The following is a 13,322-nucleotide window of genomic DNA, read 5'->3' on the forward strand; positions in this document are numbered from 1 at the left end:
AGTAGTAGTATTTGTTGTAGTAGTTAGTAGTAAGTAGTAAGTGTAGTAGTAGTAGTAGTAGTATGTAGTAGTAGTAGTAGTAGTGGTAGTAGTTGATAGTAGTAGTTAGTAGTAGTAGTAGTAGTTAGTATGTAGTAGTTAGTAGTTTAGTAGTTAGTTAGAGTTTTGTTAGTAAGTAGTAGTGTAAGTAAGTTAGTAGTATAGTTGTAGTTTAGTAGTAGTAGTAGTAGTAGTTAGTAGTTTAGTAGTTGTAAGTAAGTAGTAGTGTAAGTAGTAGTAGTAGTAGTAGTAGTAGTTATAGTAGTATAGTAGTATAGTAGTGTAAGTAGTATAAGTAGTAGTAGTAGTAGTAGTAGTGTAATGTAGTAGTAGTTAGTAGAAGTAGTAGTAGTAATAAGTAAGTAGAGTAGTAGTAGTTAGTAGTAGTAGTATAGTAGTTGTAAGTAATGTTAGTAATAGTAGAGTGTATAGTAGTAGTGAGTATAGTGTTAAGTTTAGTATAGTTGTAGTATAGTAAGTTAGTAGTATAGTAGTGTAGTGTAGTAAGTAGTAGTTAGTAGTAGTATTAGTAGTAAGTGTAGTAGTTAAGTAGTAGTAAGTAGATTAGTAGTATATAGTTAGTATGTAGTGTAGTAGTAGTAAGTAGTAGTAGTAGTAAGTGTAGTTGTAGTAGTTAGTAGTAGTGAGAGTAGTAGTAGTATAGTAGGTTAGTGTAAGTAGTTGTAGTAGTATAGTAAGTATGAGTAGTAGTGTTAGTGTAGAGTATAGTATATTAGTAAGAGTGTAGTAGTAGTTAAGTAGGTAGTATGTAGTAAGTAGTAGTTTGTAGTTTAGTAGTAGTTATAGTATAGTAGTAGTAGTAGTAGTAGTTAGTATAGTAGTTAGTAGTATTGTGTAGTAGTAGTTGTAGTAGTAGTAGTGTTTAGTAGTAGTTTAGTGTAAAGTAAGAGTTAGTAAGTAGTAGAGTATGTGTAGTAGAGTATGTTAGTAGTAGTAAGTAGTAGTAAGTTAGTAGTAGTAAGTTTGAGGTAGTATGTGATATAGTAGTAGTAAGTAGGTTAGTAGTAGTTAGGGTAGTAGTAATTAGTGTTAGTAGTAGTTAGATGTAGTAATTGTGTATGTTGTTAGTAGTATTTAGTAGTAGTTATAGTTGAGTTGTGTAGATGGTAGTAATAGTATAGTAGAGAGTGTAAGTTAGTAGTAGTATATTTAGTAGTAGGATAAGTAGGAGTAAGTAGAGGTAGTAGTAGTGTATAGTAGTATTAGTAGTAGTAGTTGATGTAGTTAGTAGTTTATTAGTAGTAGTGAGTAAGTAGTAGTTTGTAGTTAAGTGAAGTGTTGTGTAGTAGTTGTAGAGTAGTAGTTAGTAAGTAGTAGTAGTAGTAGTGTGAGTAGTTAAGTAGTAGTAGTAGTAGTATTGTAGTATAGTGTATATAGTTAGTGTAGTAGTAGTTAGTAGTTAGTATAGTAGTGTATAAGTTAGTGTAGTAGTAGTTGTAGTGAGTTAGTAGTGTAGTAGTAGTAGTATAGTAGTGTAGTAGTTAGTAGTGTGTAGTTAGTAGTAGTAGTTGTAGTAGTTTAGTAGTAGAGTATGTGTAAGTAGTAGTATAGTAGTGTTAGTAGTGTAGTAGTAGTGAGTGTGTTAAGTAGTAGTAGTTGTAGTGAGTAGTAGTATAGTAGTTAGTGTATAGTAGTAGTAGTAGTATGTAGTAGTAGTAGTAAGTAGTAGTAGTTGTAGTAGTAGTGTTAGTAGAGTATAGTAGTAGTAGATAGTAGTAGTAGTATAGTAGAAATAGTAGTAATAGTAGTAGTAGTAGTTAGTAGTAGTTAAGTAGTAGTAGTAAGTAGTAGAGTTAGTAGGTAGTAGTAGTAGTATAGTAAAGTAGTAGTAGTTGTAGTAGTTAGTAGTAGTAGTAGTAGTGTAGTAGTAGTTGTTAGTAGTAGTAGTAGTAGTAGTATTAGTATAGAGTAGTAGTATAGTGTAGTAGTAGTAGTAGTAGAAGTAGTGTAGTGTAGTATAGTAAGTGAGTGTATAGTAGTTAGAGTAGTAGTAGTAGTAGTAGTATAGTAGTAGTAGTAGTAGTGTAGTAAGTGTAGTAGTAGTTTAGTAGTAAGAGTAGTAGTTAGAGTAGTAAGTAGTAGTAGTAGTTGTATAGTAAGTAGTAGTGTAGTAGTAGTAGTAAGTAGTAGTAGTAGTAGTAGTAGTAGTAGTTGTAGTAGTAGTAAGTGTAGTAGTGTAGTAGTGTAGTAGTTAGAGTATAGTAGTAGTAGTGTTTAAGTAGTAAGTGTGTAAGTAGTTAGAGTTGTAGTAGTGTAGTAGTAAGTTAAGTAAGTAGTAGTAGTAGTAAGTTAAGTATAGTAGATAGTTAGTAGTAGTAAGTAAGTAGTAGTAGTAGTAGTTTATAGTAGAGTGTAGTAGTTGTAGTAGTAGTGTAGTGTAGTAGTAGTGAGTAAGTAGAGTAGTAGTAGTAGTAGTAGTAGTAGTGTAGTAGTAGTTAGTAGAGTTAGTATAGTAGTAGTAGTAGTTGTAGTAGTAGTAGTAGTAGTGTAGTAGTAAGTAGTAGTGTTTAGTAGTAGTGTAGGTAGTAGTAGTAGAGTAGTAGTAGTAGTAGTAAGTAGAGTAGTAGTAGTAGTAGTAGTAGTAAGTAGTAGTAAGTTAGTAGTAGTGTAGTAGTAGTAGTAGTAGTAGTAGTAGTGTAGTTGTAAGTAGTGTATAGTAGTTAGTGTAGTTAGTAGTAGTAGTTAGTAGTTAAGTAGTGTAGAGTAATGTATAGTATGTATAAGTAGTTGTAGTAGTAAGTAGTTAAGTGTAGTTAAGTAGTAGTAGTAGTAGTAGTAGTATAGTAGTAGTAGAAGAAGTAGTAGAGTAGTAAGTAGTTGTAGTAGTAGAGTAGTATGTAGTTAGTTGTGTAGGTAGTGTAGTAGTAGTAAGTAGGTAGTAGTTTGTAGTAGTAGTAGTAGTAGTAGTAGTAGTGTTAGTAGTAGTTAGTAGTAGTATAGTAGTAGTGTAGTTAGTATGTAGTAGTAGTAGTAGTAGTAGTAGTGAGTAGTTAGTAGTTAGTAGTTGTAGTAGTAGTAGTAGTATAGTTAGTAGTAGTATAGTAGTAGTAGTAGTATAGTAGTTGTAGTAGTGTAGTAGTAGTATATAGTAGTAGTAGTAGTAGGTAGTAGTAGTAAGTAGTAGTAGTAGTAGTAAGTAGTAGTAGTGTAGTAGTAGTAGTAAGTAGTAGTGTGTAGTTAGTAGTAGTAGTAGTAGTATAGTAGTAGTAGTATTAGTAGTAGTAGTAGTATAGTAGTAGTAGTAGTGTAGTAGTATTTAGTAGTAGTAGTTGTAGTAGTAGTAGTAGTTGTAGTAGTAGTAGTGTAGTAGTAGTAGTAGTTGTGTAGTTGTAGTAGTAGTGGGGTTTGTATGTAGTAGTAGTATAGTAGTGTAGTATAGTAGTAGTTTGGTAGTAAGTAGTAGTAGTAGTTGTGTAGTAGTAGTAGTTAGTAGTAGTAGTATAGTAGTAGTAGAGTAGTTGTAGTGTAGTAGGGAGTGTAGTAGAGTAGTATAGTAGTTAGTAGTAGTATTTTTTAAATAGTGTGTTTTAAAAAAAAAACAAATCTTGGTCAGAAAAAATGTTGGTTGTATCGTAACGAATGTGATGATTTTCCTGTAGTTGGTAAGGAGAGGGTTGAAACGATTGCAGTCGTTATAGATAAAAAAGAATAACATTTTATCGAGGAAAAGTTAAGGCTATTTTTTAAAAAGATAACAAAGGTTCAATGGTTCCATTTTCAGGAATTTATAAAATGTGACCCATCGTCTCAAAACGGTATTATGTCGGAACGAACCCGTGCTTAAAGCCCAATTTAATGTGAAATGGTCAAAAATAAAATTGTTGGAATTACACCCCCAAAATTGGTTGCCCTTCTCCCAATATTCTATAAAACTCAACACGAATCTGATATTTACGGCTATAAATTCAATTTTCAACTTATTAACCAACCCGACTTCATACCTTTTTTGAGACGAAGGGTCACAAATGATATTATATTCCAAGACATAAAAACTACCTTTTTTCATATCCGATCTATGCCACACCAGACAGTGTCTTGGTAAAGATTTGATTGAACATGAAAATCACCTTTTTTCATATCCGATCTATATTATTAAACATATTATAAATGATGTTATATTTTTGTGTTGTTCCCTTATATATGAGTCACATCTACTCACTTTATATTTTTTATCTCCATTTTATTAGCTCATTTAGGCACCTCTAGCTTTGGTATTATATTCCTTAACCATCGTCCAAGCTATCCATCGGGCAATTTGGCCATCCTCATCCTAAGCATAGCCCTAGGCCAGTACACGTATGTTGTCTACGACGATGGGAACGACCCAGAACTTCTTGCCGTCTTTGGACCTAACGGAATTGGCTGCTGTCATTTCGCCAATGGGAAAATCAGGTAAGATTTTGGGACCTATCTTTGTCTTCTTTCTATGAAGAGGTTTGCTCTTGGCTGAGTCTCCCTCTCTATTTTCCGGATTTTCCCCCCAAACTTCCCACCCAACCTAAACAAAAATAGATTTATTTCACTCAAACACAAAAGCTTTTTATATTTATTTTTTTTGCTAAACGGACTCTTCAACACAGAGTTAATATACTTTAACTATAGCAAACGTACGGACTCTTCAACACAGTGTTAATATACTTTAACTATAGCAAACGTACGGACTCTTCAACACAGTGTTAATATACTTTAACTATAGCAAACGTACGGACTCTTCAACACAGTGTTAATATACTTTAACTATAGCAAACGTACGGACTCTTCAACACAGTGTTAATATACTTTAACTATAGCAAACGTACGGACTCAACGTGTTATATACTTAACATAGCAAAGTAGGGATCTTCAAACATTAATAACTTTAACTATAGCAAACGTACGACTCTTCAACACAGTGTTAATATACTTTAACTATAGCAAACGTACGGACTCTTCAACACAGTGTTAATATACTTTAACTATAGCAAACGTACGACTCTTAAGGAATAACTTACTATACAACGTACGACTCTCAACAGTGTTAATATACTTTAACTATAGCAAACGTACGGACTCTTCAACACAGTGTTAATATACTTTAACTATAGCAAACGTACGGACTCTTCAACACAGTGTTAATATACTTTAACTATAGCAAACGTACGGACTCTTCAACACAGTGTTAATATACTTTAACTATAGCAAACGTACGGACTCTTCAACACAGTGTTAATATACTTTAACTATAGCAAACGTACGGACTCTTCAACACAGTGTTAATATACTTTAACTATAGCAAACGTACGGACTCTTCAACACAGTGTTAATATACTTTAACTATAGCAAACGTACGGACTCTTCAACACAGTGTTAATATACTTTAACTATAGCAAACGTACGGACTCTTCAACACAGAGTTAATATACTTTAACTATAGCAAACGTTTTTGTTCAAATATTATGATGTACAAAAGAAATTAGAATGACAAAAATGTTGTCTTTGTAAAGATTTGAATAAGCATAAAAATTACTCTTTTTTCATATCCAATCCATGCCACACTAGACAGTGTCTTGGTAAAGATTTGAATGAACATAAAAATCACCTTTTTACATATCCAATCTATGCCACACTAGGCAGTGTCCTGGTAAAGATTTGAATGAACATAAAAATCACCTTTTTACATATCCAATCCATGCCACACCAGGCAGTGTCCTGGTAAAGATTTGAATGAACATAAAAATCACCTTTTTCATATCCAATCCATGCCACACCAGGCAGTGTCCTGGTAAAGATTTGAATGAACATAAAAATCACCTTTTCATATCCAATCTATGCCACACCAGACATGTCTTGGTAAAGATTTGAATGAACATAAAAATCACCTTTTTCATATCCAATCCATGCCACACCAGGCAGTGTCCTGGTAAAGATTTGAATGAACATAAAAATCACCTTTTTCATATCCAATCCATGCCACACCAGACATGTCTTGGTAAAGATTTGAATGAACATAAAAATCACCTTTTTCATATCCAATCTATGCCACACCAGACATGTCTTGGTAAAGATTTGAATAAACATGAAAATCACCTTTTTCATATCCAATCCATGCCACACTAGACAATGTCTTGGTAAAGATTTGAATAAACATGAAAATTGCTTTCCTCTTAACCTCCCCCCCCCCCCCCCCCCCCCCAACACACACTCTCTTTGCCTAGGCCTTTTTTAAAAAATTATTTTAAATCCATACAACATTTTAAGATGAATTTCAGATCAATCAATTTTTCATAATGCCAAACCAATTTTATATATGTGTCAGTGCATGACATAATCAGTCGTAAGGTATACACTTTGGATTTTGCATTTATTTATTTTTTTGAAAGAATTTGCTCACCAGAGTATTTTAATCTTTATTTGAAGTGAATCGGGTGATTTTTTATGAAGTTATAGTCAGATGTATGGGAAAGGTATACAGCAACTTTTCTCAAATTTCATACTTTTTCTACTTAACCAGCTGTAAAACACATTTAGAAGTGAAATTAAGCTTTGATATTTCCCGAAAATGTACAAAAAGGGTAGATTTAATTATTTATGACAAGAACTCATTATTGATAAAAATTGACCTTCTAACTAAACTTGGCGATATCTCAGTTCAAACCTTTTCACCATCTGACTGTTTTTGTCATTCACTGTAACATATGAAGAAAAACATCTCTTTTCTTGATCAGAAAAATTAATTAATGATTATTTGAACCTTGAGCTGAAATAGTTACATAAAGATATTTTAAATAAATGATGATAATGATGATAATGATCATCATCATCATCATCCTCATCATCATCATCCTCATCATCATCATCATCATCATCATCATCATCATCATCATCATCATCGTGACTATCAATCTCATTATAGACTAAACTACGACCAAATGGAAGGTCTGGAGTTGGATGTAGTAGGTGGCAAGAAACGAAGTTGGAGCTGGAGAGACCAAGAGACGCATGTTCATGCCCCACCTTTCCAGCCTATCGTGTTTGGAATGAACAGATACATTGGTGTCCGGTTCATGGCCCAGGAAAGCATCGCACTCACTCTCACCGGTAGGAAACGGAGTTGTCGATTTAATGTCGGGGCTAAACTTAAGGTGAGTACTGTTTGTAGATGTTTGCTTGGCATGTTGTTGATGCTCACTTATTGTGCCTATGTGGTCTAAGGGTATGACACTCGCTTTCGGATCGGAAAGTCCTGGGTTCGAGCCTCGCTCGGCGCATACTTGAGTCCTTGTAAAAGGCTCTTCACTCAAATTCTCTCACCATACTCAGGTGTAAAATGAGTACCCGGCCATTAACAGCGTTGTCTCTGTCCGAAAAAATTGTAATATCGCCTAACAGGCGTCATGTAATATCCTACATGTTAAGTGTTGCTGTTGGCCAGGGACCTCTTGTAAAGCGCTCTGAGCACGTTTACTGGATATTGCGCTATTTAGAAGCTTTATTATTTTATATTATTATATTTAAAATAAAAGTGTTGGTTTCTTAACCTGTGACTATGTCTCAACATCTCATAGCGATCTTAATGTCTCTCTCTCTCTCTCTCTCTCTCTCTCTCTCTCTCTCTCTCTCTCTCTCTCTCTCTCTATCTATCTATCTATCTATCTATCTCTATCTATCTGTCTATCTATCTATCTATCTATCTATCTGTCTGTCTGTCTGTCTATCTATTCATATATATATATATATATATATATATATATATATATATATATATATATATATATATATATAACGCGATGCTATACACAAAATACACTGTGTGAATATATATCTTCCTTTCTCTTTCTGTTTGTGAATTTTCCTAGGACATATATTTGTGTGTGTGCCCATCTCCCAGTTTTCTTTTATCTCTTATGTATACTGTAATATAAATGCTGCTACTTGAAACTCGAAGAAATAGATAACAATAGTCGGTTTGGATGGGAACTTCATATGTGACCCTCCGTCTCAAAACGATATTATGTCGGAATGATTCCGCCCCCAAAAAGTGAGTTTAGAGATAGAATGATGAGAAATTTGACCTTAGAAGTTTTTGTAAAGCAAGAAATAGTATTTATACTCCAGCATAACGTACAAAAATTAAACCCAAGTTTGATATTTGTGGCAAAGAATTAAATTTCCCTAACCGAGTGGATACCGACATAATACCGCTTTGACACGGAGGGTCACATATGGGAAGTTCAGGTCTCCATTTTGTCAAGAAAACGCGGCAAAACAATTACTAATAACGTTTTGTTATAAAACAAAAATTATGCCCTTCCGCCACGTATCATAAGACATCGTCGCCTAGGCATTTCACGAAAGGATATAGATAATTCATCAAACAAGATGTCTGATGTCAACAGGAATCACCAATGTTGTCCAAATGAGGTAATATGGGTTAATAAACTTGTCCAAGAAAAAAAAAATGAAAGTGCCTGAAGCCGGGGCTCGAACCCGGGATCTTCTGGGTCACACAGTGCAATGCCTTTATCAGACAAATGGGAAATTCAAAACGGTCATATCATCCGTCTTCGTTATTTACATTGAAGCTTCTTTTCAACATGGGGTCCCGATAGCTCAGTTGGTAGAGCACTCGCTTCACAAGCAAAGGAACCAAGATTGTCTCCCGGGAGTCTGCCCCCCCCCCCCCCCCCATTCCACCCTGCAGCTAATTGGTAGCTAATTCTGTTAGATTTGGCGGAAAGTACTTTGCGATAGACTAGCGCCCCATACAAAGGCCCATACAAAGAATAGCAAGCGATTGCTATTGTCAGTTTCACGCTATTGAAACCGGGATAAACTCTTACTCCAAGGTTGCAATGGCTCTGAATGACTAATTTTTAAACATTTCTTTCAACTTGACTATTGAATTGTTATTTATTTTTCTTATTTAGAAATTTGATATGGATTTCTATTTTTAAATTTTTTTAATTTTTTTTTTTTTGGGGGGGGGTGTTTTTTTATTTGTTTGTTTTTATATCCGATTTTAGATATGTTAACTTTAGACACAGTCCAGATTGACTTTTTAATTAATTCTCAATATAAAATTTTCCCCAGCTTGTGTCACCGGAGAACGTCCAGCCAAAACTCATTGATGAGAATGGGCTGTTCATTGCCGAGCGCAAAGTCCGTGTAGAGTAAGTAGCTTTTGGGATTCTTTTCCACCATCAATTCAGGCAGCAATTGCATACGTGTCAAGTGTTACCATTCTCATCTATCTATATCAATGTCATATTACATCTCTCTCTCTCTCTCTCTCTCGCTCTCCCTCTGTGTGTGCGTGTGTGTGTGTTCTCTCTGTATCTCTTTCTTTCTCTCTCTCTCTCTCTCTCTCTCTCTCTCTCTCTATTTCATTCTCTCTCTTTCTCTTTCTATATATTTCTCTCTCTCTCTCTCTCTCTCTCTCTCTCTCTCTCTCTCTCTCTCTCTCTCCCTCTGTGTGTGCGTGTGTGTGTGTGTGTGTGTTCTCTCTGTATCTCTTTCTTTCTCTCTCTCTCTCTCCTTCTCTCTCTCTCTCTCTCTCTCTTTCATTCTCTCTCTTTCTACATATTTCTCTCTCTCTCTCTCTCTCTCTCTCTCTCTCTCTCTCTCTCTCTCTCTCTCTCTCTCTCTTTCTTTCCCCCCCCCTTCTCTCTCTCTTCCTCTCTTTCTCTCTCTGGGTTTGTGTGGGTGTGTGTGTGTGTGTGTCTGTGTGTGTCTGTGTGTCTCTCTATGTATGTATATTTGTGTCGACTACAGGAAAAACGAGACCAATTTCCCGCTATGGAAATCAGCCAGTTCGTTAACAGCCGTCTGATGTAGAACGTGGGGATTTTTTGCGATTTAGATCATTTCACAATAGCCATAATATATCTTATTTCAAGATCTTACCAGCTAGCAAGACATGCTTAATACTTTTTTGGCGTCTGTCTTGATTTTTAATGATGATGTATTAGTGTTTTCATTGTTTTTGTTAATGGCTGAAGAAGGATTTTGAGCCTGAAACGTTCCATGTTTTTTGTTTTTATTTTTTTTCTAGAAGCTGTAAAATTATAATTCATTTTTTTCATTACTTTTCACAGCTCACATCTTCTCGTAGCTTAGTAAATTTGATTTTTTTTTAACTTTTTTTTTATATATATAGGGCAATATCCACTTAACATGCTCAAAGCGCTTTATAAAGGGTCCCTGACCAACAGCAACATGTAACTTGTAGAACGAGACATGATGCCTTTTAGGCGATATTACATTTTTTTTGCGGACCGAGACAACGCTGTTAACAGCCATGTACTCCATTATAGTCATGAGTACGGTGAGACTCAATTATGCGTTGAGCGAGGCTCAAACCCAAAACCTTCCGATCCAAAAGCGAGTGTCATACCACAAGACCACATAGCCGTATAAAGTGGTCCTTCAGAGCCATTGGGCCCAAGGAGCCGGAGTTTATCCCGGTTTCTATCGCGTGAAACGGACAAAAGCAAATCTTTACTATCCTTCGGATAGGACGCTAGTCTATCGCAAAGTACCTTCCTCCAAATCTAACAGACTCAGCTACCCCATTCATTGCTGGAGATGCACCGGGAGGGGGGGGGGGCGGTGGTCCGAAAAAAGCCTCGACTGCACCCGGGAACAATCTTAGTCCCTATGCTTGTGAAGCGAGTGCTCTACTAACTGAGCTATCGGGGACCCACCCCCACATTGTCGCATCATCATCATCATCATCATTGCCTTTTTCACCCTGGGTCAGGGTCTGGGCCACAGACATACAGTTTCCATCCTTCTCTATCCTGAGCTAACTTTTTTTTTTATCTCATTCCATGTTTTATCACTTCTCTGTCATCGGGTCAGCAGAGTCCATTCGGCTTTGTCTGTTGTCCTTCATAAATTCTGTCATTCTGTCATAGCCACATCATCATCATCATCATCATCATCATTGCCTTTTTCACCCTGGGTCAGGGTATAGGCCCCAGACAAACAGTTTCCACCCTTCTCTATCCTGAGCTAACTTTTTTATCTCATTCCAGGTCTTACATTCTCTGTATATCAGCTTCTTTAATTCTTCTCCATGTTCGGCTTTGTCTGTTGTCCTTCTTAAATTCTGTAATTCCAGAAACTCTTCGGTCGCCCAAGCTAAAAAAAAGGATTTGGTTTGTCACATAGCCACATAGTATCACTTTAATGTTTTAAAATTTTATTTTAAAACTCTTTCCACAGTACGATCTTAGACAAAGTGTCCACACTACTCAAGTTCCCCAAGTCACCCAAAGTAGACCGTATCTTACCTCCCCTGTCCGTCAAGTCTCGGCAGGACAAAGTGGAAAAGCTGAAGAAAGATTACCTCTCGTCCATGCAGACACAGCAAACCGGCTCGTCGTCGTCGACTGGCAAGAAGCACAAGAAACTCCCCAAGCAGTCTCGATTATCTCCCTTGCCTGTTATTTCCGTCAACTAGGTACGTCGTGAAATCCGTGACGGAGGAAGTCCTCTACTTAATTAGTGACTCTATGGTGAAATCTTAGATAGTTTATTCTTTACCTGATCAATCCGTAGTTATTTAGATTATTTAAATTTGTTTGGGTCTGTTTTGTTTTGTTTTGTTTTGTTTTTTATGTGGGGGGGGGGGGGGTTGTATTGGTTTTAGTTATTTGTTTGTTTGATTGTTTGTTGTTTTTTGTTTTGTTTTTTTTTCTTCTTTTTGTAGATATATATTTTTTGTGTGTTTAACTTAACGTGAACATATTTCGCAGGGTTGCTATCCAGACGTAATTATGGTCCCGTTTTAACATTGTTGTTATGGACACTACTTCGCTTTGGTTTTATGTTATTTTTAAAATAATTTTTTCCAGTTTAACAATGAGACCATAACAATTTGGGTTATCAGAACTGCAAATAGGTACACGTCGGTTTAACTATAAAGAAAGGGTGGGGAAGGAGGAATATTTGTTGATTGCCTGAATGGAGTTGACATTCCATTAAAAATATCTCTTTAGATTAGATTAAATCTTTAATGCATTATCATCATAGGATAAACTCAATTATGACTTTTTGAGATTTCCAGCTATTTATTTATTTATTTATTTGAACAGACGTCAGCGCCATAATTCCATAGTTTTTATGTGTGTCTGTTTGTGTGTCTGCGTGTGTCTGTGTGTTTGTGTGTGTGTGTGTTTTGTTTTGTGGGGGGGGGGGGGGGGAGAGGGGAGAATGAAGGACGGGGGAGTATTTTTTATTTTTATGATTTTGTTACATGGTAATGAATAGATAGAATGCGCTTGGCCAAGGAGTTCACAACATTGCCATCCGGAAGTATAACGGACCAACACACAAACTCTGTGTAACCATGAACTGGTTAATACAGTTTAGTGAGAACAACTCACAAACGCGGATGGCAAAAACAATAACAAAGGCCTGAGTGACGTTATCTGCATACTATCTATATGTATTTTACTACATAATATTATATTATTGATACGTAGAAAACTAGATATTTTTTAATCGACCAAACAAATAAAACGGCTTATTCAGTTCGATTATAGCTGTACGGATGGCGGAGGGGGGGGGGGGGGGGATGGTGCTCTTTAAAAATAAAAACCCTTTTGAAAAGGTGAATGATCACACTGTGACCTCTATATATATATAACAACCATCTCAATATAGTAATAGTCCTTCAGAGCCATTCGACCCATGGAGCCGGAGTTTATCCCGGTTTTTATATCGTGAAACGAACAATAGCAATCGCTTGCTACACTTTGGATAGGACGCTAGTCTATAACAAAGTAATTTATACAAAATCTAACAGACTCAGCTACCAATGCCATCCATGGTTCAATGAAAAATAAAATCCCGACTGCACCCGGGATCGATCACGGTTCCTTTGCGCGTGAAGCGAGTGCTCTACCAACTGAGCTATCGGGATCCCCACCGTCTCAATATGGCATTCATTACATTAGGGGATTCTAATGTTTAAAATAATTTATTTTTAAAAACTTTAACTCAAAGAACGCTTAACTTAAAATAATTTTCTTCATTAAAACCAATCTCTTTTCGTTCTAAACTTAAAAAAAAAATACTAACAAAAAAACTTAAACTTATTATTTTATCAATATAAATCCATTTTTTAAAAAATGAGTTCATTCTGGCCTTTTACCGAGTTGGTGTGATGGAATAAATGTGACCCTCCGTGTCAAAGCGGTATTATGTCGGGATCCACTCGGTTAGGGAAATTGAATTCTTTGCCACCAATATCAAACTTGGGTTTAATTTCTGTACGT

General features: G+C 35.6%; 1 protein-coding gene across 1 annotated transcript in view; it reads left to right on the forward strand.

Annotated features, from left to right (window-relative positions):
- The window catches only part of LOC144956097 (uncharacterized), a gene marked incomplete in the record, with an annotated part of 68,157 nt that overhangs the window by 52,569 nt on the left and 2,266 nt on the right, over positions 1–13,322 (forward strand). The window contains 4 exon segments of the mRNA XM_078886445.1: positions 4,300–4,452; positions 6,953–7,181; positions 9,130–9,209; positions 11,266–11,503. Of these exon segments, the coding sequence (XP_078742571.1) occupies positions 4,300–4,452; positions 6,953–7,181; positions 9,130–9,209; positions 11,266–11,503 (700 nt within the window).

Source organism: Berghia stephanieae, chromosome 10, assembly GCF_034508935.2.
Source record: "Berghia stephanieae isolate SIO BIC M18660-M18661 chromosome 10, UCSD_Bste_1.3, whole genome shotgun sequence".
NCBI lineage: Eukaryota > Metazoa > Mollusca > Gastropoda > Nudibranchia > Aeolidiidae > Berghia > Berghia stephanieae.